We start from the raw sequence: 27,034 nt of genomic DNA, 5'->3' as shown, positions 1-27,034 counted from the left end.
TTGCTGTTTTATAGGAATATTTAATTTCCCGACGTCCAGACTGTAGCAGTTTATTGCTTGCACTGACAACCTTTTTTTATATATTTTCATCAACACTTGAAATTATGTAACTTTATAATTTTTGCCCATCTAAGTGTTTTAATTTATTTTAATTCACATTTCTCTGATTACCAGTGAGGTTGCTTGTCTCTATACATAGTTATTTATTAGCTGTTCTGGTTTTTATTCTGTGCAAGGACTACGTATAGCCTTCTCCTTTTCCTGTTGAATTTCCAGCCTCTTTTCTTATTGAATTTAAGTATTTCTTAAATATTTTAATTATTTATTCAATATTGGTTTAAATATTATAAGTATCTTCTAATTTTTCACCTATTCATGTTATCTAAGCTTTCCTTTATTGAAAATATATCTTTAATTTTGATATTGCCCAATTGTTCTTATGTTTTTAAACTTTGGGTTTTCTTTATTAATTCTCCTCATTATTTACAGTGATAAATCTGTATAACCAGAATATATAAAAAATACTAATACATAATTATTTAAAAATAGCATTAATATTATCAGATTGGAGTTAAATATATATGGACAGATAGTATATAATAAGAGGAAATATAGCAAAAATTTTTAATTTAAGATAGCCGTAAAATATAAAATATACTTTAAAAGTCTTCAGTGAGTGTGAAGTAGTTCGAAAACACTGAAATTTATTGAGCAATGAAAATACTATGTACAAAGAAACAGATTATGGGGGCACCTGGGTGGCTGAGTTGGTTAAGCATTCTACTTAGGCTCAGGTCAAGGTCTCGCAGTTCCTGAGTTTGAGCCCCACTTCAGGCTCTGTGCTGATAGCTCAAAGCCTAGAGCCTGCTTCAGATTCTGTGTCTCCTTCTCTGCCCCTCTCTCATTCATGCTCTGTCTCTCTGTCTCTCTCTCTCAAAAGTAAACTTAAAAAAAAAGAAACAGGGGCGCCTGGGTGGCGCAGTCGGTTAAGCGTCCGACTTCAGCCAGGTCACGATCTCGCGGTCCGTGAGTTCGAGCCCCGCGTCGGGCTCTGGGCTGATGGCTCAGAGCCTGGAGCCTGTTTCCAATGCTGTGTCTCCCTCTCTCTCTGCCCCTCCCCCATTCATGCTCTGTCTCTCTCTGTCCCAAAAATAAATAAACGTTGAAAAAAAAAAATTAAAAAAAAAAAAAAAAAGAAAGAAACAGATTATGTTTCTAGATAAGAAGACAGAGTGTTATAAGGAGGAAATTATACCCACATTAGTATGTGGGCTTAATGTATAATCAGTTAAAATCCCCAAATACTTTTTGGACTTTGACAGAATTATTCTACTCCTAAGAGTCATAGAGATTATTAACTCATTTCTTTCAAGTAGATTTAAACTCTTCTAGATTAATGGAAAGCTAGAAGGATCCCCTGATTCCGCATGAGATTCTTGTTTGTGTTCAAATATTAGATGAATTTGCGGCTGGTGTGCTTCACTGGGCCACCTGTAACTCAGCTAGTGCAATGTTAGTTCTTTTTAAAATTATGTATGTCTGTATGTGGGCTTAATATTTTTCACTGTAAGTTATCTTCAGATCTACATCTGAATTCTCCGGAGTGTAAAGTACTGGGCTCTGCTTTAGGCTATTTGAAATGAGCAATTTAACAATGTCTAATAAAAATATAATCTAAGGGTGTCTGGGTGGCTCAGTCAATTAAGCATCCAACTCTCGGTTTTCGGCTCAGGTCATGATCTCGAGCCTTTCTGGGTTCATGCCCCATTTTGGGCTCTCTGCTGGCAGCATGGGGCCTGGTTGGGATTCTCTCTCTCCGCCTGTCTTTCTGTTTCTCCCCCACTCCCACCGTCTCTCTCAAAATAAACTTTAAAAATATATGTAATCTAATTTTTGGTTTTCAAACTTCAGCACATATCATGATAATTGAGAAGGCTTATAAAACACAGGTTCTGGTTCCCACCTTGCTGAATTTTGGTAGGTCTTCATAGTTTGTTCCCAGTAAGACTCCAGGTCTTGATTCTGTGGGTTTAACAACTATACTTTGGGAGCCACATGTCTTTCCTCCCAGTTCTGTTTCAGCTAACAAGAACAGGAAGATGGAAGCTTGAAAGACACAGAAAATTCTAGGCTGACAGTGCAAGATTGTATTTATTCCCAGTCATAGAACAATGGTACAGTGTAAACTTTACAAGAAGGTCATTGTCTGAAAACAAAGCTTTTTTCTAAATAACAGTGACAACTTGCATTTGTGAAGTGCCCAGAGGACATATCTATCACACTTGTGTTCATTTTCAAAGTGTCCTGTCATTTTTAAACCAATATCTTCTCCAATCCCACCTCCATCATAATTTGTTCTGTGAGGATTACAGATTTATCAAAAGATAGCCACAATTTATAGACATTTTAGGAAGTAGTGTCCCCAAAGTTAGTGATATTAAATAGAGATACATTTCAGGTAGGACACTGACACTAAAACAAAATTCACTGAAATCAGATTGGTTAATGTCTCTATACTCACAGAATAAAAGCGAGCTCCAGAGAAGGCTAACAATTATAAATGAGACATACAGTGCTATCATTAATAGTGTATTAATATTGCATTGTCTGAAGAAGAAATACAAGAGCTAAAAGTAATCCCTTTACTGAAGCAAAGATTCAGATGTCACCTTCTCAGTAGACTTTCCTCTTTTTATTAACATTGCACCCACCCAAGTACTAGTTACTGTTTGCCTATTCTATTTAAACTTTGAAAAAATTTTTGACAGCACTTATCACTTTTTAATATACCATATAATTTACTTACTTTTTAATTCATTATTATCTTTCTGCTTTTCACATAAATGTAAGTTCCTCCAAGGACAGGGATTTACTGTATCCCTAATTTTTTGTTAATGTTTATTTATTTTTGGGAGAGAGAGACGGAGTGTGAGTGGGGAAGGGACAGAGAGAGAAGGAGATGCAGAATCCGAAGCAGGCTCCAGGCTCTGAGTTGTCAGCACAGAGCCCAACACAGGGTTCGAATCCATGAACTGTGAGATCATGACCTGAGCCAAAGTCAGATGCTAACCAACTGAGCCACCCAGGTGCCCCTCTTCTTAAGTTTTTTAATTAATTTATTTATTTGTGAGAGAGAGATGGAGAGCAAGCAGAGGGGAGGCAGAGAGAGAGGAGAGAGAAAGAGAATCCAAGCAGGCCCCACACTGCTAGCATTGCTAAGTGCAGAGCCCAAACCCTGGTTCGAACCCAGGAACCATGAGACATGACCTAAGCTGAAGTCAAGAGTCAGGTGCTTGACCAACTGATCCTCCTAGGCACCCCAACAAATGACCCTTCTTAATACCCATCACCCAATATAGCCCATCTTCCACCAATCTCTCTCCATCAACCCTCAGTTTGTTCTCTATGGTTAAGAGTCTCTTGTGGTTTATTTCCCTCTCTCCTTTTCCCCTCCTCCCCCACCCCCTTCCCATATGTTCATCTGTTTTGTTCTTAAATTCCACATAGAGGTAAAGAGCATAACAATATATATTCTTAATCAAGGAAGTTGGGCAGTGATCAAGAAAAAGACTTCCAAGCATTCCCAGATTCTAGGTGACAGAAACCGAAGTGGAATTAGGATGCTAAATATTCATTAAGAAGCATTCTCTGGGATCAGTACCTGTGTCAGGGAGGGAAAGGAAGCAGATGCAGCAGAAGGAGCAGTCAACCTCAATGCAGCTCTGGGACAGGTCAGCTGGAGTCAGCTAGCCCTTCAGAACTGTCCCGGGTTGGACTAAGATGTCCAAGTCTTTTTTTTTTCAATATATGAAATTATTGTCAAATTGGTTTCCATACAACACCCAGTGCTCATCCCAAAAGGTGCCCTCCCTCAATACCATCACTGCCCTCCCTTCCCTCCCACCCCCCATCAAACCCTCAGTTGTCTCAGTTTAAGAGTCTCTTATGCTTTGGCTCTCTCCCACTCTAACCTCTTTTTTTTTTTCCTTCTCCTCCCCCATGGGTTTCTGTTAAGTTTCTCAGGATCCACATAAGAGTGAAACCATGTGGTATCTGTCTGTCTCTGTATGGCTTATTTCACTTAGCATCACACTCTCCAGTTCCATCCACGTTGCTACAAAGGGCCGGATTTCATTCTTTCTCATTGCCACGTAGTACTCATTGTGTATATAAACCACAATTTCTTTATCCATTCATCAGTTGATGGACATTTAGGCTCTTTCCATAATTTGGCTATTGTTGAGAGTGCTGCTATAAACATTGGGGTACAAGTGCCCCTATGCATCAGTACTCCTATATCCCTTGGGTAAATTCCTAGCAGTGCTATTGCTGGGTCATAGGGTAGGTCTATTTTTAATTTTCTGAGGAACCTCCACACTGTTTTCCAGAGTGGCTGCACCCAATTTGCATTCCCACCAACAGTGCAAGAGGGTTCCCGTTTCTCCACATCCTCGCCAGCATCTGTAGTCTCCTGATTTGTTCATTTTGGCCACTCTGACTGGCATGAGATGATATCGAGTGTGGTTTTGATTTGTATTTCCCTGATGAGGAGCGACGTTGAGCATCTTTCATGTGCCTGTTGGCCATCCGGATGTCTTCTTTAGAGAAGTGTCTATTCATGTTTTCTGCCCATTTCTTCACTGGGTAATTGTCTTTCGGATGTGGAGTTTGGTGAGCTCTTTATAGATTTTGGATACTAGCCCTTTGTCCAATATGTGCATTTGCCAATATCTTTTCCCATTCGTTGGTTGCCTTTTAGTTTTGTTGGTTGTTTCCTTTGCTGTGCAGAAGCTTTTTATCTTCATAAGGTCCCAGTAATTCATTTTTGCTTTTAATTCCTTGCCTTTGGGGATGTGTCGAGTAAGAGATTGCTACGGCTGAGGTCAGAGAGGTCTTTTCCTGCTCTCTCTTCTAGGGTTTTGATGGTTTCCTGTCTCACATTCAGGTCCTTTATCCATTTTGGGTTTATTTTTGTGAATGGTGTGAGTAGTGGTCTAGTTTCAACCTTCTGCATGTTGCTGTCCAGTTCTCCCAGCACCATTTGTTAAAGAGACTGTCTTTTTTCCATTGGATGTTCTTTCCTGCTTTGTCAAGATTAGTTGGCCATACGTTGTGGGTCTAGTTCTGGGGTTTCTATTCTATTCCAGTGGTATATGTGTCTGTTTTTGTGCCAATACCATGCTGTCTTGATGATGACAGCTTTGTAGTAGAGGTTAAAGTCTGGGATTGTGATGCCTCATGCTTTGGTCTTCTTCTTCAAAATTACTTTGGCTATTCGTGCCTTTTGTGGTTCCATATGAATTTTAGGATTGCTTGTTCTAGTTTTGAGAAGAATGCTGGTGCAATTTTGATTGAGATTGCATTGAATGTGTAGATAGCTTTGGGTACTATTGACATTTTGGTAATATTTATTCTTCCAATCCATGAACAGGGAATGTCTTTCCATTTCTTTATATCTTCTTCAATTACCTTCATAAGCTTTATAGTTTTCAGCATACAGATCTTTTACATCTTTGGTTAGATTTATTCCTAGGTATTTTATGCTTCTTGGTGCAATTGTGAATGGGATCAGTTTCTTTATTTGTCTTTCTGTTGCTTCATTGTTAGTGTATAAGAATGCAACTGATTTCTGTACATTGATTTTGTATCCTGCAACTTTGCTAAATTCATGTATCAGTTCTAGCAGATTTTGGTGGAGTCTATCGGATTTTCCATGTATAGTATCATGTCATCTGCAAAAAGTGAAAGCTTGACTTCATCTTTGCCAATTTGGATGCCTTTGATTTCCTTTTGTTGTCTGATTGCTGATGCTAGCACTTCCAACACTATGTTAAACAACAGCGGTGAGAGTGGGCATCCCTGTCGTGTTCCTGATCTCAGGGGAAAAGCTCTCAGTTTTTCCCCATTGAGGATGATATTAGCTGTGGGCTTTTCATAAATGGCTTTTATGATGTTTAAGTATGTTCCTTCTATCCCGACTTTCTCAAGGGTTTTTATTAAGAAAGGATGCTGAATTTTGTCAAAGGCCTTTTCTGCACCAATTGACAGGATCATATGGTTCTTATCTTTTCTTTATTAATGTGATGTATCACGTTGATTGATTTGAGAATGTTGAACGAGCCCTGCAGCCCAGGAATGAATCCCACTTGATCATGGTGAATAATTCTTTTTATATGCTGTTGAATTCGATTTGCTAGTATCTTACTGAGAATTTTTGCATCCATATTCATCAGGGATATTGGCCTGTAGTTCTCTTTTTTTACTGGGTCTCTGTCTGGTTTAGGAATCAAAGGAATACTGGCTTCATAGAATGAGTCTGGAAGTTTTCCTTCCCTTTCTATTTCTTGGAATAGCTTGAGAAGGATAGGTATTATCTCTGCTTTAAATGTCTGGTAGAACTCCCCTGGGAAGCCATCTGGTCGTGGACTCTTATTTGTTGGGAGATTTTTGATAACCGATTCAATTTCTTCGCTGGTTATGGGTCTGTTGAAGCTTTCTATTTCCTCCTGATTGAGTTTTGGAAGAGTGTGGGTGTTTAGGAATTTGTCCATTTCTTCCAGGTTGTCCAATTTGATGGCATATAATTTTTCATAGTATTCCCTGATAATTGTTTGTATCTCTGAGGGATTGGTTGTAATAATTCCATTTTCATTCATGATTTTATCTATTTGGGTCATCCCCTTTTCTTTTTGAGAAGCCTGGCTAGAGGTTTGTCAATTTTGTTTATTTTTTCAAAAAACCAACTCTTGGTTTCATTGATCTGCTCTACAGTTTTTTTAGATTCTATATTGTTTATTTCTGCTCTGATCTTTATTATTTCTCTTCTTCTGCTGGGTTTAGGCTGCCTTTGCTGTTCTGCTTCTATTTCCTTTAGGTGTGCAGTTAGATTTTGTATTTGGTATTTTTCTTGTTTCTTGAGATAGGCCTGGATTGCAATGTATTTTCCTCTCAGGACTGCCTTCGCTGCATCCCAAAGCGTTTGGATTGTTGTATTTTCATTTTCATTTGTTTCCATATATTTTTTTTAATTTTTTTTAACGTTTATTTATTTTTGAGACAGAGAGAGACAGAGCATGAACGGGGGAGGGTCAGAGAGAGGGAGACACAGAATCTGAAACAGGCTCCAGGCTCTGAGCTGTCAGCACAGAGCCCGACGCGGAGCTCGAACTCACGAACTGTGAGATCGTGACCTGAGCCGAAGTCGGACGCTTAACCGACTGAGCCACCCAGGCGCCCCTCGTTTGTTTCCATATATTTTTTAATTTCTTCTCTAATTGCCTGGTTGACCCACTCATTCTTTAGTAGGGTGATGTCCAAGTCTTTATAGTCCCACACTGATCTGTCACTGATGTGTGACATCCTAAGAAAGGGCATGACCTTGAGCAGGGTGGCTGTCTGTTCCTGAGGCAATCCCTGGAGAGGCTTGAGAATTGAAGGATGTCTGCGGAGAGCCTTCCTTGAAACTGGAACAAGAACGTCATCACTGAAGAGGAATCTGGGCAGCACATCCCAGTGTCCAGAACAAATACGTTTTACTTTAGAGTAAAATTTTTTGGGGAAAGGGGGACAAAAGTGAAGCTGAAGGAGAAAAGGGATGGTAAAATTCTGACTGAAGAGTGTGTTCCTGTAGTTTTCAAATGGATGATATTGAATAATAAATCAGTGTAGTGTTTATATGCCTTTGGATACATATAAAAATTGATGTAAATTTGCTCCTAAAAATGTTAATACTTATAATATGCTGGTAATTGCATTTGTTATAGTGACTTAAAGGTATGATATTAGATCTTAAAGGTATGATATTAGACTTAAAGGTATGATTTTAGATGTCAAGTAAATGTATGAGAGAGTACATTACTTTTCAAAATTAATTTAGGGAGTAGGTAAGAAAAAATGAAGAACACTGGTCATTTTGCAAATAAGAGTACTGAGACTCAGAGATGTTATAAGACTTACACACAGTCATACTAATAATATGAAACCAGACCCATAAAGCCCTTAAAAATTACCTGACCTTTCTTCCTTACCTGGTGGTTGTAAAGACCCATTAATCTACTATTTGTGAATGTACTTCTAAAAGAATAAAGCTCTCATCAAGAGTTTCTTAACCTAGAGAGCCTGGACCCTTCAAATCGCCAGTGGCAATATGTATATTTGTATACATTTGGGGGGGGGGGAACACTTCTATAGCATTATAGCCACTATAGAGGAGACATATAAGCAAACCTTACTGTTAAGTTCATACATCTCTAACCCAGCCAATTGCTTTAATTCAAGTTCTTCTCTCTTGAATCTCTTATTTGAGTTTCATGCTTTCTGACCCCCTTGAACTCTCTTGCGTCTTCCCTCATTCAAAGATGGGAAACAGTCTTCATGCAGGGAAACCTCCTTGTATTAAATCTTACTTGTACTAAATCATTCCTGATCTCAACAGGGTGATCTAGTGTATGTTAACTATGGCCGGATTGAAGACTTCTTTAAACTAGAGAGGGACATGAAAATCAATTGCTCTGGGAAGATTGTGATTGCCAGATATGGGAAAATTTTCAGAGGAAATAAGGTAAAAGTCATTTCTTTTTCCTTGTCCCCAAATACAAAAAATTATGTCGTATCTTACATGTGTAGAAACATATCCTTCAAACTTTCTGAGGACTATAATCTTCTCATATTATATAACATGCCTACCTTATGGGGAGGACACACGTACTAGCTTATAGATAAGGGTTTTAATGGGGTCTTTGGAGTTTGGGCCAATGAGGAAGTTCAGGGAGAACAGAGCAGATTTTTCCATATTTACAGATTATGCCTGTGGTCTACAAAGAAGCATGAATGGGATTTTTTGTTACCATCGTATCTTTGTTTTAAATATTATCTTTGAAAATATCTACCTAATTAATTTTAATAGTAATTATTATTGTAGGGACTCAGAGAAAACAATTTATACATAACAGTTTTTAAAAATTACTGTCACTTTGACCTGTAAATTTTTTTCCTCTTTTGTAAGAAATTAAATTTCCAAAATATTCCCTTCCATCCATAAAAGATAGAGAAATCTGCCTGTAGGGTCTACTTGCTTCCTGTGCTTCTAGACTAATGCAAGAAAACAGCAAGTACTTGCTATCGCTATTACAGGCATTTTCCAAATCTGCTGCTGTGGGGGCTGATCTAGCCCTAGAAACCCATTTTTAGAACTTAAAGTAGGAAAAAGCAAGCACCAGTTCTCTGTGAGATGTCCTTTGTTGCAGGTCTAAATGACAAAGTTTAAGTGTAATTTCAAAAAACCCGATATTATCAAATCTGGAACAACCAACCTGAAATAAAAAGACGTTGTGTTTTCCAGGTTAAAAATGCCCAGCTGGCAGGGGCCAAAGGAGTCATTCTGTACTCAGATCCTGCTGATTACTTTGCTCCTGGGGTGAAGTCCTATCCAGATGGTTGGAATCTACCTGGTGGCGGTGTCCAGCGTGGAAATATCTTAAATCTTAATGGAGCAGGGGACCCTCTCACACCTGGTTACCCAGCAAATGGTGAGTGATCAGGCCTTAATCATCACAGGAAACTTAAAAACATTTTAAAGTGATTTTATTAAAGGATTTCAAACAAAGTATGTCTTTTTAAAATTCTCTGTGCATCAAAGAAGTAAGTTAAAGAGTTTCAGACACTGAAAAGTATTGCCTTAGCTTCCTGATCTCTTATTGGGAACCCCTGGGCCTGATGGGTTTTGGAATCCAGACATTTTCTGATATTTAAAAGTAATGTGATGCATATGCCATTGATTGCGTAACACCCAGGAGGCTGGGATGGAATCCAGGAAGCAGACATATAAATACTTTTGCAGCAAAATATATGAATAATCATCCTAAGCAGAGGTAAATAATAAATGATAAAAATAAATAATATAAATAGCCACATGTCTGCTCTAATTAGATCGGCTATGAAATGAGTTTGGATCAGATCAGGTTTTGATGCCAAGTAAATTCCCTCCAAATTTATGGCTTTTACAGTTTTTGGATTTCCTAGTTGCTGATAAGGGACAGCAGAAAAGAAGTTTTACAAATCCCCAAAATGGCACATTTAAAATATAGAGTCCTTTCGAGATTTATGAATCTTCTTAGAACATAGTATACTGTCATAGATTTTTTTTTAAAAACAATACGTTATCCTGTAATAAAATCACATAAATATACCTTAAACTTCACTTACTTCTGGTTTTACTCCCAAGTTAAAAAAAAAAAAATGCAACCTCTCTAAATTTCTGTTTTACAAAGCTGAACTTATGAACATAAAATGAACTTACCTGGAATATATCTGTTGCTTATTCTCAAATTTAAATGATAGTATTTTAGGGGAGAAATGTTATCCCTATGGGGCTTGTATTTACTGAATTTCCTTTTGTGCCCTATTCTTTTTTTTTCTTACCCCTTTAGTTTTACTTTTTATTCTGGAATAGTTCTAAAATACACAAACATAGAGATAATTATCAACATTTTGTTAATCTTGTTTCATCTCTTTATTCTGCCTTTTTTATTGTTACATAGGACAATTTTTAAATAAGTCCCATGTAATGTATCATTACATCATTTTACTCATAAAATGAATATGGTTTTGCCATCACCTTGTTCTTATTAGATAATTTAAAATTTGGAGAAAAAAAATGGAAAAATAACTCCTATTTTTTTAATCTGAGGAAATGACAGAAGGTTTTTATTTTGAAGTAGAGCTCATATGTAATAAAATACACAGATCTTAAGAATTTAGTTCAATGAAAATTTTAAATTGCATATGTCTATGTCACTCAAAATAAGATATAGGACATTCTCATGATTCCAGAAAGTTCTTTGTGCTCCTTTCTGGTCAAGCACTTTCTGGTATCTCTCACCATTGATTAATTTGCCTGGTTTTGAACTTCATATACAAGGACTCAGTGTATATTCTTTTGTAGCTCACTTGTTCTTATTCAGTATACTGACTTGAGATCTGTCCTGTGTTATTGTGTGTCTTAGTAGTTTGTTCTTTTAGTTGCTGAGTAGAATTCTGTTGTGCGACTGGGCTACAGATCATTTATTCCATTGCTGCTGTTGACAGACATCTGTGCTGTGTTCTGGTGTTTAGCTGCCCAAAGTTCAGCTGCTGTGATAATTTTGTACAGGTCTTCTACTGTGACATATATTTTCCCTCCTTTCTTGAGTAAATACCTACGAGTAATTGCTGTGTCCTAATGCACAATTCTGTTTAAACCTTACTTTTCCAAAAGAGTGATCCAAAGTGACTGTATGATTTTACACGCTTGCACAGAATGTAGAGAGTTTCAGCTGCTCCACATACTCGCTAACGTTTGAAGGTGTCTTTTTATTTTAACAGTTCCCAGTAGATGCAATATAAGAATGTGTTAATGGGATTTACAGAAACACTTTTGAAAGGGACTCGGTTTGTACTGAAGCATGTCCAGCTTCTTTCAGAATATGCTTACAGACGTGGAATCACCGAGGCTGTTGGTCTTCCAAGTATTCCTGTTCATCCAGTTGGATACTACGATGCACAGAAGTTCCTGGAGTAAGTGTGTAAGAAACAAACAGATGGCTCTTTGGATAATTCTCTTTATCGGCAGTCTTTGACTATTGGCAATATTAACATCTGAATATTTCTCCACTATTCAGAAACACTGAAATTCTGTTAGATGGTGGAACCTACAATTTTATCACCATTTTAAAGAATAGTGGTTATTTTCTGGAATTTACTTTATGTAGTGCTATCCGGTATGTGACAGTCATGAGAATGACTTTCAGTTTCCAGCTGCAAGGGGCTTGACTGATCAATGACTCCAGCGACAGTGCTTTGAAATCCACCACCCTGTTTGTGTCGAGGCCGTGCTTCCTACTGGTGTTCCCAGTCAGTGACTAGTTGCAGCAGGGACACTAAAACAGGCCCATTTTTGGGAGGCCCAGGACTCTTCTCATGGGAGACTTTGGCTCAGGATTCCATGACAGGTTTGTCCAACTAGATGCCACCACCCATGACCCTTTTCTTCCTTCCTTTTCTCCTTTACCTCATATGAGACCTGCATTGCAGTCTATTGGCTTTTTCAGCTTTCCCTCACCCCCTTCCCATTTCTCTCACAGGCTTTTCCCCTAATAAATCTCTTACTCATCTAATCCACATATTGTCTAGTACTTGGATGACTTGGAACACCATATTGTGAGATCAATTCCATGTTATCTTCATCTTATTCCTCTTCCCCTTCTGCTTTCCTGACATTGGAACCCTCTCTCCTTTCCTGCCCTGCTATGTCCCATCTGTAGGTCCTTGTCCAGTGTCCTTCAGGAGGGAGAGAACATGACTTCTTTGAAAGTAGAATTGTGAGAGAAGCATCTTGCCAGTTAGTACCTTTTCTTATTTGAGTTTTAAAGCATTCTTGATCATTTTATTCTAGTCTCTATAAGAAAACTTTTTATGACCTAATACAATGCCCTTCTTATTTACAATTGACGAGGTTGATATTCGGAGAAGGTGGAGGGATCTGTCCCATTTAAGGGCAGTTTAAGGAATAGCACCTTCGTCTCTTTTATTTATAGGCTCTCAGCTTTTACCGTGTGGTTAGAATTCAGGATCCAGGCACAACTTTGAGGGCACAGCAGACTATGCATTTGTCTAAACATATTTGTAAATCAAGTCAAATATTTGTCATATTTAAAAGATGAAAGTGATTATAACATTACTTGTAGTATTAGAAAACTGTCAATAACACTGATCTTCAAAAATTGCTAAGTAAGTCAGATATGTAGCTCTGGCTATGATAGTGCATAGAACCATTAAAACATATGTTGGTACAAGAATATTTAATGTTATGGAAACATGCTTATGCTATACTACTAAGTGAAAATAGCAGAATTACCTATCTAGGTATCTATAGAAATATCTATATATAGATATGCAGATACATAAAGACAGAATAATCTCAATTATGTTAATTTTTTAAAATGAACCTGTATTATCTTTGTAATTAAAAAAGAATGCATGGAAGGAAGATCATATGGAATTTATTTGAAGTGTATTTAGCCATGTTTACTATTTGACTGCTCTGATTAACTAGGTCAGCATTGGCTAGGTCCTAAATGTGTATTAGAATTACTTGATCAGAAAAAAATCACAAATGCAGTTTATCTCTAATGTATTCAAGTCAGCTTCTCTAAGCCATCTTGTAAATACAATCATCATTAATAACATAATTTCTATGGAAAAGTGGACTTTGCATTAAAAACACCATAATTTAAAAGGAACTTTGGAAATACAATCTACATGGAAGTAGGAGATGATCTTTATATGTTAAAAGCAATAAGACAGCTCCTATCTCATCTTTCATACTTTCTAAGATATAATGAAATATTCTTCAAGAATTTAGTCTTACATATTTTTTTCAAAGAACATATCATTTGTTTATGAATTTCACTGTGAAAATTTACTCCTGATGCACACTTAGGAGTATGCTAGTTGTCCCTGATAGTCAATTCTCAGATGCCCACAAAAGGTTAGCCGTTTAGCATTGTGTATGAATTAGAAAAGAATTGCTAACATCATAACATGAAAGTTTCTTCATAAATGTGTGTGAAGACAAGAAGAGATGTAAAGTCATATAATGGCCCAAGAATGTTGCAAATTTCAATAAAAAGTTGATGAGATATGAGGTGCCTGGGTGGCTCAGTCAACTTAAGGGTCTGACTTTGATCTCAGCTCAAGACTTGATCTCAGAGTCGTGAGTTCAAAGCCCTGTGTTGGACTCCAGGCTGGATGTGAAGCCTATTAAAAAAAAAAAAAAAAAAAAAAGGTGAGGGGCTCCTGGGTGGCTCAGTCAGTTGGGCGGCTGACTTTGGCTCGGGTCATGATCTCACATTCCATGAGTTCAAGCCCCACATCAGGCTCTGTACTGACAGCCTGGATCCTGCTTCAGATTCTGTGTCTCCCTCTCTCTCTGCCCCTCCCCCATTTGTGCTGTGCCTCTCTCTGTCTTTCAAAAATGAGTAAATGTTAAAAAAAAAATTAAAAAAGAGTTGATGAGATGTGAGTTATAGTAAAGCAAAACCACATTTACTTGGATGGGAGGGAAAAAGGGACACATGTGTTTTTTTCTATTCTTCTTTACATCTCTGTTGAAGGGAATGTGATTATATGTTTTCATTTGCCTCCCTGAGAAACTACTAGGATTGATACCAGTATCAACAATAATAATGACAATAACAATATAATAGCATCTATCATGCAGTTATCTGTCAATTTTATCAAAGAATCAACTTTTGGTGTCATGGATTTTCTCTATTTTTTCCTCTTTTCTGTAATTATTTTGTTACAGTATTTATTGTTCTCTTTCTTATGCTCAATACGAGTTTAGTTTGCCTTCATTGTCCCGTTTTTTAAGGTGGAAGACTAGTTTATTGATTGATGTCTTTCTCCTTTTTTAAAAAATTTATTTTAATGTTTATTTATTTTGAGAGAAAGAGAGACAGAGCATGAATGGTGGAGGGGCAGAGAGAGACAGGGAGACACAGAATCAGAAGTAGGCTCCAGGCTCTGAGCTGTCAGCACAGAGCCTGACACGGGGCTTGAACTCACCAACTGAAAGATCATGACTTGAGCTGCAGTCAGACGCTCAACTGAACTGAGCCACCCAGGTGCCCCAATGTCTTTCTCTCCTTTTAAATGTAGATGTTTACAGCTATACTTTTCCTCCAAGCACTGCTTTAGCTGCATCCCATAAGTTTAGATACATCATGTCTGCATTTTCATTCATCACTAAGTATTTCCTAATTATTCTTGGGATTTTTTCTTTCACCCATTGTGTATTTAGGAGTTAGTTCTTTGATTTCCCTATATATTTCCATGTATTTCCCAAATTCCCATCTTTAATTGTTAAATTCTTCCTTTTGTGGTTGGATTAATAAACAGATTGTATAATTTATAAAAGCGTTGCATGACTGCAGCCATTTACATTCATTTAAACTGATTTTATAGCCTAATATATAGTCTATCCTGAAAAAATGTTCCATAGGTGCTTGGGAAGAACATGCATTCAGCTCTTGTCAGATAGCATGTTCTAGATATGCCACATGACATTTCTGGCTTGTCAGCTTCTTCAGCTCCAAGTCTGGGATAGATAAGCCAAAAAATAAACAGAGGAACTCATCTTTGTCTTTTCTTATACCCTGAAGTCCCAGCCTAGGCTTTGAGAGCCTAATGTGTGTTGTATATACTTATGGCCCAGAGAATTTAGTTGTTGTACTTAACCAGAAGAATAGGGCAAAGCTCATCTCCATCTTTCCAGAAGCGGTCTTACTTCTTTTCAAGCTTCTGTCATGGTACCCTAATCCCTTATTCCCCAGCCAGAACAATCACCATGCCTTACACTTGCTCTATACTTCTCTGCATTTGTACCTCTTCATGTCATACTTAGTACCTAGAATGCTCTCCATGTCTTCTTCCCATGCCCAGATCTTAACTCATCCTTTAAAATTCAGATAAGTAAAACCTCTAAAAAGTTGTTCATGTTCCCACAAGCTAAATCAAGCTGTCTTTTGTCTATATTCTTTAGAATTTTCTCTACCATTGGTCTTGCTTTGTTTTATATTATTGTTGACTTTATATGTACCTTCTTCTGACTAACTTCTGACTAAACTTTTTGGTGGAAAGAGGTCATGTACATATTTGTGTTCCTTATAACATAAATGTCTTGAGTATAACACAATGTCTTGAACATCGTAGACCGTAAATCTTTGCCAAATACACACATAAAAAGTAATTTGCTACAGGATATAGATTTTAAATGCTGTGCTGTTTGCATATATTTATTGAACAAGTCCTTTCAGAGACATTTCAACATGTATATTTCCTGAAATTTTTGTGGTTTGGAAGTTTAATATTTAACTTTTTAATTTTCTTGGAATTTATTTTTTATTTATAGAGTGAGGGAAGTACCTAAAGAATTTATATTCCTAATAATCTCAGTAACATTTATTGACTAAAACCTCTATTCTCCATAGATCTGTGATATTTCCTGAACTGATACATCAAATTCTTATATTCAGCTATTATATTCTATTCTAGTCATCTGTTTACTTGTCCTTGTGGAACACTATAATTTCTGCTTTATAGTTTATTATCTTGTGGGAATATGGACTAATTGTTACCTTCCTTATGTAATAATATACAATTGGCTATTATTCTTCCTGCTGAAATTACCTTGTTATATTTTTCATGTTTTTATTTTGAAAAGGAAATACATTTACATGGTTCAAAATTCAAAGGGGTATACAGGAAGAGGTTTCCATCTAACCCATTTCCACCTCAAGAACAATTAGTGTTGTTAACTTATAATATATCATTATAGAAATATTTTACATATAATGAAGCATGGTATATTTTTCTTCACTTGTGCTCCACAACTTTTTTTTAACGCTTATTTTATGGGGGGGAAGGGCTGAGAGAGGGAGACAGAGGATCTGAAGTGGACTTTGTGCTAACAGCAGAAAGCCTGATCTGGAGCTCGAAATCATGAACTATGAGATCATGACCTGAGCTGAAGTCAGATGTTTAACAGACTGAGCCACCTAGGTGCCCCTGTGCTCTGCAACTTTTTTACATACTTAGTACTCTGCTGTTTTGACGGATTATGCTTTCTACCAATGTAAAAGGCCCCTTCATATTACTTGATGCTATTTATGTGAAATTTTAATATAAAAAGATAAATTTTATACTATATTACTTGAAATTATGTTTATTAGCCAAACTCCTCTGTGATATGGGGGGAAAAAAAGAAGAAGGATTTACTCCCTGATAGAGCATTTTAAAACAGAATATTACTTATAATTAGGCTTCCATGAGAAGATAATCTAATCAATTGCTTTAGCATTGTGTGTGCACTAGATTCTAGGTCAAGTTGAACTAGTCACATTTCCTCAAATAGGTAGGCAGGGAACAGTGCCTGTGTGTAGGCACACAACAAAGAGGGAACTGTAAAGCATGCTCCTTTGCAAAGCCTAGGGGCATGAAGTTCTATGATGAGAGATAAAGTCATAAAAAATAGATTGATATTTTCCACACTCTTCATTTTCTCTTGAACCATGTTCTTCTATTTGCTGCAATTTAGCAAAGGTTTCTGTGCCCAAACCAAGAATAAGTCAATGCTCTTAAAAGAATAAAGGCAGATATGTTGAGATAAAACCACAAGAACTCCTTCATTCCATAAACGCTATCATATTACCTTTCTCAGTCACCTGCTGAGAAATCACCAGGGCTAGTTGCATGTACTGGCTAGTCTGCTTGAATCTTTCTACCTTAAATTTTTTTTAAATGTTATTTATTTTTGAGAGAGAGAGACAGAGCGTGAATGGGAGAGGGGGCAGAGAGAGAGAGAGAGAGAGAGGGGCAGAGAGAGAGAGAGAGAGAGAGAGGGGCACAGAATCTGAAGCAGCCTCCAGGCTCTGAGCTGTCAGCACAGACCCTGATGCAGGTCTCAAACCCATGAACCGTGAGAACATGACCTGAGCTGAAGTCAGACTCTTAACCAACTGAGCCACCCAGGTGCCCCTCTACTTAAAAAAAATAAAAATAAAAATAAAAAAGTTTACAAAAATTTCGTGAAGCTTTTACAGACTGTTGATTGAAGTAAAATCATTTCCTTTGCTCTTTATGAGTGAAGATACCTTGTGAAAGATTAGCATGTCCATATTTGGGGATATATTTATCAGTAGGAGAAATACAAAATGGAAAATCCCAGAATTTGACATCAGAGCTCTTTCCTCACAGCATTCCCTGGAGGCATTTTAAACAGACTTTCTATTAGAAACTGGAACGAAGAGTCTGGATTCTTCCCAAACGTTTGACCCTCAGCTATACCACTTACCAGCTGCATGACTCCAAGCAATTTGCCTATCTCTCTAAGCCTCACGCCCTCATCTCTGAAGTAGGAGGAACTTCTACTTCAGACTTCAGACTAGGAACCTAGTCTACTTCAGACTAGGAACTTAGACTCTACCTCCTAAGAGTCCAAGTAAGGGTTAACTGGCATATCCCTGACTCCTGAAGCTATCATGAGCAGGCACTCAAGAAAGCAAGCTCATTGACATTTTAGCTGATAGCTCCAAAGTTTTTCTTCAGCTAATAATACTTTTTGTGTTCCATAGGAAAATGGGTGGATCAGCACCACCAGACAGCAGCTGGAAAGGAAGTCTCCAAGTGCCCTACAATGTTGGCCCTGGCTTTATTGGAAACTTTTCTACGCAGTTAAGAGACTATTTTTATTGTAACTCTCAGGCAAGGGAAACTTTTTTCAAAAAAAAAAAAAAATACTTACAGAGGATGACTGGAAAAGTAAAATATATCTGGTACCAAAAGGGAACAAAGCCACAGGTTGTAGAGGGGAATACACTTACATCATTTTGTATGGACAGCTGGACGATGTAATTCTTGCATGTGTACGTTTTAGAAATCTTTAAAATGATGTAAGAGTTAAAAAAATTGCAGGTGGCAAAGTGTTAACCAGGATTTTCAGAATGCATTCTTTATTTTTGCATTAGAAAAGTCAAGATGCACATCCATTCTAACAATAAAGTAACCAGAATATACAATGTGATCGGAACTCTCAGAGGAGCAGTGGAACCAGGTAAATTAATCATTTGCTCAGCAAATATTGATTGAGCAATCCTTCCGGGCCGGGCACTGCTCTGAGCTCTGGGAATGTAAGGTGAACAAAGCACTTCTTGGCCCTAATGGAACTTACATGGACACAAAATATACAAATTGAGGTAATTTTGTATTGGGATACATGTTTGAAGAAGAGTAAACGTGGGGCTAAGTTGGTTAGATGCCCAAGGATAGTAAATGTGAAGCTGTGCATGCTTCAATTAAAGGATCGAGGGAGAAAGGTCAGGGAGGGATCATTGTGAGGTCTTTTCTCTGGGTTTTCTGGATTTGTTTACCACGTAGTTTGCTTGGGGTAATATTTCATGTTAACTACAAACATCTATGTGAAAGATAACACTATTAGAAGATTAAGGTAACCTTGAATTAATGAATCCTTTATATAGTCTTATCTTCTATTGAAGTTAATGAGATCTATAGACACATGATTTCCACAGAATTTCAGATACCCTGCAGCTTACTCTATTCTGTAAATAGTCTTACTTCGTTGTGTTTCAATTCCTTAAGGATTAGGGTAATATATTTCTGACTAACAGGCATACAGTTAAATCACATATTTTTTGTAGAAGCAGCCAATGCTTTCTTTCAGGGATAAAGAATACTGGTATACTTCCAGAGGGTACTAATAATATATAAGTGGCAATTCATTGAATCTCACTGACTACCTGTTTTGTGCCAGCTCTGTATTAGGCATTGGGGATGGAGGGAAAAAATGAAGACATAAGCCAGGGATGAGGAGCCATACATTCAAGCGTGGTAAATGCTTTGTCAGATATGGTAGGATTGCTCTGAGAGCTGGAGAGTGGGAGCAATTCTCTCCCCTGGGGAAGCTAGGAAAGGGTCATGGAGAGGTAAAATCGTTGATCTGTGTCTTGAAAACTGAATAGGAGTAGGAAGTGGAGAACATACTATGAGGCCACTGTGTTCTCTTACTCTGAAAATACTGGAAACAAAGTTTTAAGTAGCTAAGAGAGGAGTGACAGAGAATTATAAAAAGAGATGGATAGAATAATTCCATACTTACTTATTATTACTTATGTCTCTTTTTACATTTGCTTAGAGCATGTGCAAGTGAGTGGGGAGGGGCAGAGGAGAGAGGGAGAGAGAGAATCCCAAGCAGGCTCCACACCTTCGGTGCAGAACCCATGCAGGTCTTGAACCCACGAACCATGAGATCATGACATGAGCTGAAATCAAGAGTTGGACACTTAACCAACTGAGTGCCCCAGGTGCCCCGTCACTTACATGTTTATGATTGTTATTGTACATTGTACACTGAGTATACCTTTGCTTGTCCCATCTACTCTATTTGTCCATCAAAATCAGACCAAAATAGTATATTTACACAAGTCTTCAGGAACCTTGCTCTTTCTTTGAGTCGTGAGTGCTCTGTGTTTAGATGTTCTTGACTCACTTGCAGTTTGCTCTGTTATTGACCTGGAATGACAAATAATTTTGCAATGATGCTTCCTAGACAGATATGTCATTCTTGGAGGTCACCGTGACTCATGGGTGTTTGGAGGCATCGACCCTCAGAGTGGAGCAGCTGTTGTTCATGAAATTGTGAGGAGTTTTGGGACACTGAAAAAAGAAGGTAATGTAAACAGCGAGGGAAAAGATCATCCTCTCTGAATCTCAATTTGGTCCTCTGTAAAGTGTGTAAAATTACCACCTTCTCGTGGGTCTGAGAGAGGGACCAACTGACAGGATAACGTGCAAACATCAAGTGCTTGGTAATACCTAGTAGCATAGAACAGCTTTCAGTAACTAGTTGCCATGTTTCTTGTGTGGGTTAGATAATTATATTGTTTACTTATTTTTGCTTATTTATATAATAATGTTTACATTATTGATATTTATAAAGTTATAATCTGAAATAAGGGAATTATACTGTTAGGGGTCGCTCTTGACAACAAAGAAGGTGGAGACACATTTCTTCACAGAAGACAAGCCAAAGTTAGGTCATGGGCCAACGTGTCCTGATCAGAGAACTGTGAGCAGAAGTTCCTTCGGCCCTTCTAGCCTCACACAACAGGTCAAGGGCATCAAGTAAGGGAGGGGATTGAAGCTTCCTCTGAGAAGTTTTGGTGTCTGTCTAATAGGATTCTCAGAAGTTTGATGTTTGCGTCCCCACATCCTCAGTCTTGGTGTGCTCTCCTAAAACTTAGGTTTAAACTCCTAGCTCCATTGCTTCAGTCCTTTTAGAATCTTTATATGAAAACAAAGATAACACTTAGTTCAAATGATTGCTTTTTAAAATAAATCACACATTGAGAGCAGAAAGTCCACTCTCTTTACTGACCCTGCAAACCAGGGTGTGGGGGCTCTAATTGTGACCCGTGTTTTTTTTAGCAGCAATAACAACCAACAGCAAAACTGTATTAAGTTTGTACGATACTTGTTTTCACAGAGAAAGTGCTTTCACGTATTCTTTGTTTTGAACTCCTAGCAACCAGGGAGAAGTTTACTTAGTTATTTCTGTTCTCATTTCACAAATAAGCTAACCAAGTTTCACAGAATTGAGTGAGTCATCCATGGCTGTATAGCTAGCATGTGGCAGAGTCAAAGAACCCAGGTTTAAACTCAAATTTCTGGGGGCGCCTGGGTGGCTCAGTCGGTTAAGCATCCGACTTCAGCTCAGGTCATGATCTCGCAGTCTGTGAGTTCGAGCCCCGCGTCGGGCTCTGTGCTGACAGCTCAGAGCCTGGAGCCTGTTTCAGATTCTGTGTCTCCCTCTCTCTCTGACCCTCCCCCATTCATACTCTGTCAATCCCTGTCTCAAAAATAAATAAACGTTAAAAAAAATTAAAAAAAATAAACTCAAATTTCTGGCTACTAGCCCACAAAACCATGTCTCTCTTTAAAACAAAATGTAAAGGGGCTCTATTATTTTTTTCCACAAAGCTATTTTATGTTTTAAGAACACAGAATTATGAAGATCTGAATTTACAAAGCTCATAAATTAGGTAGTGTTGAACATGAACACAAAAAAATTTTATGATTTTGCAATAAGATTCCCTATGATAAATACAAAACATTGCAGTGACAATGATAGAGTGTGCCAAGAGAGTGCAATGATGAGGAATAATAATTCATAGGAAATTTGAATTATATTATTAACAAATTGACAAAACACTGGACTCAGCTGTAGGGATACACATTCTCAAGCAGAAATGAACTATTTGCGGAAAAAAATGACACATTTTTGAGTACGTTTGAAGTGCTATGTTTGTAAACACGACTCCATTTAATCTTCCTAACAATCAAGGAGTATCTTCATCTCACTTTGCTTTTTCTGGTGTACAGGTGAAGAGAGGGAAGCGGAGGAAGCTTGCATAACTTCCCCTCGGTCATAGTGCTAGTAGGTGAAAGAACTGGGATTTGAAATAAGATCTTTCTTTAACTCCAAGGTCAGTGTTTATCACTCCAAGCCATATTACCTCCTTGTTGAGGTATGCTGAATTATTGCAGCAGCCACAGACATCAGTATTGCTAACTGAGCTGCTGTTAACTAATTCTGGCAAAGAATGGAGTGAAATCACACAACCAGCTGACACTGAACAATTGCGTGTATGATGCCAGAATGTGGAAGAGTTGTAAGGAATTTTCTCTCGGTTCGATCTGCTCTCAGAGCACAGACCACATCTAGCACTTTCTTCTTTCACTCCAAGCAGCTGCAGAGCACAGATGGCTGCCTGTGTGTATCCAATCATTATAAACTGTTTAGAATATTATGACCTAATGGAATTTTTGGTATGTCTACATCCCCCCCCCCCACTTTTCAGTGCAAATGTGCTCGTTTGTACTGACAAATCAGCTTTAACATCTCACAAAAGGAAATGATATAAGTAAAAATTCTCACTACAGTTCACATTTTCTAAACAAACAGTGGAATTTTAGTGTTGTTTTGCTGTTGAGTTTACAGTGTCTTGGATATATAATGCATTTTCCCAGCATTTATGTGTATACACATATATTTTAGGATGGAGACCTAGAAGAACAATTTTGTTTGCAAGCTGGGATGCAGAAGAATTTGGTCTTCTTGGCTCTACTGAGTGGGCAGAGGTTAGTTGATAATTTGCTACAATATAAATTTTCACAACAAAGCAGTTAGGACTTATCAAGGAGGCAAAATAACAAGTGAATTCAGTGAGAGCATATTCAAACTTTTTTTTTTTTCCAGAAAATCTGAAACAACATATCCTTGTCCAAAAAGAAAAATCTCTTTGTCATTAAAGAACTGTTTTGTTTCAACTTCTGAAGGTACTTAATGTCAATTGTCAAAGTAATTTAGTTTTCATTTTCTGGGAGTTTTATGGCAAATAAGTAAATTCACTAGAAACCAAACATCAAAATAAGGTTTCACATTTCTATTACCCTTTGCAAATTAACTACTAAAGCTAACCACATTAAAATAACCCCTTGAGCTTATACAGTAAGGTATACTTTTCAGATTTATGTTCCTTGTATCCTAATGACTGACTCTAAATTAAATCATACTAAAAATGAGGTAGAAAGTCTCACTGCAGAATATTTGATAGGCCCCTTTAAAAGTAAATTTACCTTTATGCAGATGTTATACACACACCTAATGGTCATCACAAATCAGAAACTAGTAATAGACTTGAGAAAAATAAAGAGGAATGAATCCAAGTAATTCACTAAAGAAAGCCAACGAACCATGAGAGAAGAGAGCAAAGAAAGGAACAGAGAAAAACTGCAAAACAGCCATAAAACAAGTAACAAAATGGCAATAATTTACATCCCATCAATAATTACTTTGAATGTAAATGGACTAAACATTCTGATCTAAAAACAAAGGGGAATGGAATGGATTAAAAAACAAGGCCCATCTACATTCCGCCTAAAAGATACTTATTTTAGACCTCAAGACATATGCAGATAGAAAATGAAGGATGGAGAAACATTTATACAAATGGATGTGAAAAGAAATCTGGGGTAGTAATACAGTGGACAAAGTAGACTTTAAAACAAAGACTGTAATAAGAGACAAAGAAGGACAGTATACAATCATAAAAGATACAGTTATAAGAAGATACAACAATTGTAAATATTTATGTGCCCAAAATGAAAGCACCCAAATACATAAAGCAGTTAATAACAAACATAAAGGAACTAATTGATAATAATACAATGCTAGTAGGGGACACCCCATTTACATCAGTGGATAGATAATCCAATCAGAAAATCAAAAAGGAAACAGGGGCTTTGAATGACACACTGGACCATTCTTTTCAAGTGTACATGGAACATTCTCCAGAATAGGTCATATATTAGGCCACAAAAGAAGCCTCAACAAATTCCGAAAGATCAAAGTCATACCATGCATCTTTTCTGACCACAATGCTATAAAACTAGAAATCGACCACAAGAAAAAATTTTGTAAAGACCACAAAACATGGAGGTTAAACAACATGCTACTAAACAATGAATAGGTCAACCAAGAAATCAAAGAAGAAATTAAAAAAAACACGTGGAGACAAATGACAATGAAACGCAATGGTCCAAAATCTTTGGGATGCAGCAAAAGCAGTTCTAAGAGGGAAGTTTATAGCAATATAGGCCTAAATCAAGAAGCAAGAAAAATCTCAAACAAAAGGAGAAAAAGAAGAACAAACAAGAACAAACAAAATCCAAAATCAGTAGAAGGAAGGGAATAATAAAGATTAGAGCAGAAATAAACAAAATAGAAACAAAAAAAATAATAATAATAGAACAGATGAATGAAACCACCAGCTTGTTCTTGAAAAGATCAATAAAGTTGGTAAACCTTTAGCTAGACTCATCAAAAAAAAAAAAAAAAAAAACCAACAAAAAAACAAAAAAAAACAAAAAACAAAACAAAAAAACCCCAAAAAACAAAGAAAAAGAGAGGGTACTCAAAATCAGAGATGAAAGAGAAGAAATAACAACCAACACCGCAGAAATACACAAGATTATAAGAGGATATTATGAAAAATTGTATGTGCCAACAAATTGGACAATCTAGAAGAAATGGATAAATTCTTATAAACATATAATTTACCAAAACTGAATCAGGAAGTAATAGAAAATTTGAACAGATCAATTACCAGCAATGAAATTGGATCAGTAATTAAAATATTCCCAACAAACCAAAGTGGAGGACCAGATGGCTTCAGAGGTGAATTCTACCAAAAATTTAAAAAAACAAAAACAAAAACAAATACCTATTCTTTTCAAACTAATCCAAAAATAGAAGAAGAAAGAAAGCTTCTAAATTCATTGTATGAGGCCAACAATAATCTGATATCTAGCCTAGATAAAGATACTACACAAAAAGAGAACTACAGGCCAGTATCTCTAATGAACATAGATGTAAAAATCCTCAACAAAATGTTAGCTAACTGAATCCAAAAATACATTTAAAAAGTCATTCACCATGATTTAGTGGGTTTTATTCCTGTGTGGTATATTTGCAAATCAATCTACGTGATACATCATATCAACAAGAGAATGGATAAAAAATATATAATCATTTCAACAGATGGAGAAAAGCATTTGACAAAATACAACATCCATTCATGATGAAAACCCTCAACAAAGTAGGTTTAGAGGGAACATACTTCAACATGATAATGAAAATCCACAGCTGAACATCATACTAAATAGTGAAAAACAAAACTTTTTTCACCTAAGGTCCAGAACAAAACAAGGAGGTCTCACCATTTTTATTCAACATGGAACTGGAAGGCCTAGCCATAGCAATTGGACAAGAGAATCAAAGGCATCCAAATTGGTAAGGAAGAAGCAAAACTGTCACTATATGCAGATGACATATAGACATATATGAGATTGCTGCAAAGCAATCTACAGGTTGAGGTATCAAGGCTGGAGGTATCATAATTCTAAATTTGAAGTTATACTACCGTGCTGTAGTAATCCAAACAGTATGGTACTGGCACAAAAGTAGACACATAGATCAGTAGAATAGAATAGAATGCCCAAAAATAAACCCACAATTATATGGTCAATTAGCCTTTGACAAAGACCGCTTTCTTACATCATTCACAAAAATAAACTCAAAGTGGATTAAGGACCTAAATGTGAGACCTGAAACCATAAAAATCCTAAAAGAGAGCATAGGCAGTACTTTCTATTACATTGGCCATAGCAACATTTTTTCTCAATATGTCTCCTGAGGCAAAGGAAACAAAAGCAAAAATAAACTATTGAGATTACATCAATATAAAAACCTTCTGAACAGCAAAGGAAACCATGAATGATACTGAAAGACAGCCTACTGAATGGGAGAAGATATTTGTAAAAATATACAAAGAACTATTACAACTCAACACACAAAAAAACAAGTAATCTGATAAAAAATAATAAGTAGAAGAAGACATGAACAGGCATTCTCCCAAGAAGATATATAGATGGCCAACAGACACATGAAAAGATGCTCAACATCACTTATCACCAAGGAAATGGAAATCAAAACCATGAAGGATCACCTCACACCTGATAGAATGGCTAAAATCAAAAGTGTTGGCAAGATGTGAAGAAAAAGGAACCTCATGCATTGTTGTTCGGACTGTAAACTGGTGCAGCCACTGTGGAAAACAGTATGGAAGCTCCTCAAAAAATTGAAAATAGAACTACCCTATAATCCAGTAATTCCACAACTGGGTAATTACTGAAAGAATACAAAAAACACTAATTCAAAAAGATTAATGCACTCTATGTTAATAGTAGCATTATTTACAATAGCCAAGTTATGGAAGCAGCCCAAGTGTCCATTAATAGATGGACAAACAAGATGTGGTATATATATATATATATATATATATATATATATATACATATATATATATATATACACCCATATATATATATATATATATACCCATATATATATATACACACATATATATATATACACCCATATATATATATATATATACACACCCACACACATATATATATGTAATGGAATATTATTAAGCCACAAAAAGAATGAAATCCTGCCATTTGCAACAACATGGTTGGATCCAGAGAGTATAATGCTAAGTGAAATAAGTCAGTCAGAGAAAGACAAATACCATATAATTTCACTCATATGTGAAATTTAAGAAACAAAACAAACAATGAGGGAAGAGAGAGAGAGAGAGAAGGAGAGAGAAACCAAGAAAGAGACTTAACTGTAGTGAACAAACTGATGGCTACCAGAGGGGAGGGTGGGGGATGGGTGAAATAGGTGAAGGGGACTTAAAGTACACTTACCATCATGAGCACTGAATAATTGTTGAATTGTTGAATCACTATATTATACACCTGAAATTTATATAACACTGTATGTTAACTATAC

The 27,034-nt window shown here is 36.8% G+C and overlaps 1 protein-coding gene across 1 annotated transcript in view; it reads left to right on the top strand.

Moving 5' to 3' along the window:
- The window catches only part of FOLH1B (folate hydrolase 1B), a 66,893-nt gene that overhangs the window by 16,498 nt on the left and 23,361 nt on the right, over positions 1 to 27,034 (top strand). The window contains exons 6-12 of the mRNA XM_030333699.1: positions 8,435 to 8,560; positions 9,341 to 9,527; positions 11,460 to 11,553; positions 18,171 to 18,269; positions 18,564 to 18,649; positions 20,162 to 20,281; positions 22,670 to 22,752. Coding sequence (XP_030189559.1) covers positions 8,435 to 8,560; positions 9,341 to 9,527; positions 11,460 to 11,553; positions 18,171 to 18,269; positions 18,564 to 18,649; positions 20,162 to 20,281; positions 22,670 to 22,752 — 795 coding nt within the window. The remainder of the gene's footprint in view (positions 1 to 8,434; positions 8,561 to 9,340; positions 9,528 to 11,459; positions 11,554 to 18,170; positions 18,270 to 18,563; positions 18,650 to 20,161; positions 20,282 to 22,669; positions 22,753 to 27,034) is intronic.

The sequence above is a fragment of the Lynx canadensis genome, chromosome D1, assembly GCF_007474595.2.
Source record: "Lynx canadensis isolate LIC74 chromosome D1, mLynCan4.pri.v2, whole genome shotgun sequence".
Classification (NCBI taxonomy): domain Eukaryota; kingdom Metazoa; phylum Chordata; class Mammalia; order Carnivora; family Felidae; genus Lynx; species Lynx canadensis.
The sequence above is the reverse complement of the archived record's forward strand: the minus strand, read 5'-3'. Positions and strand labels throughout refer to the sequence as shown.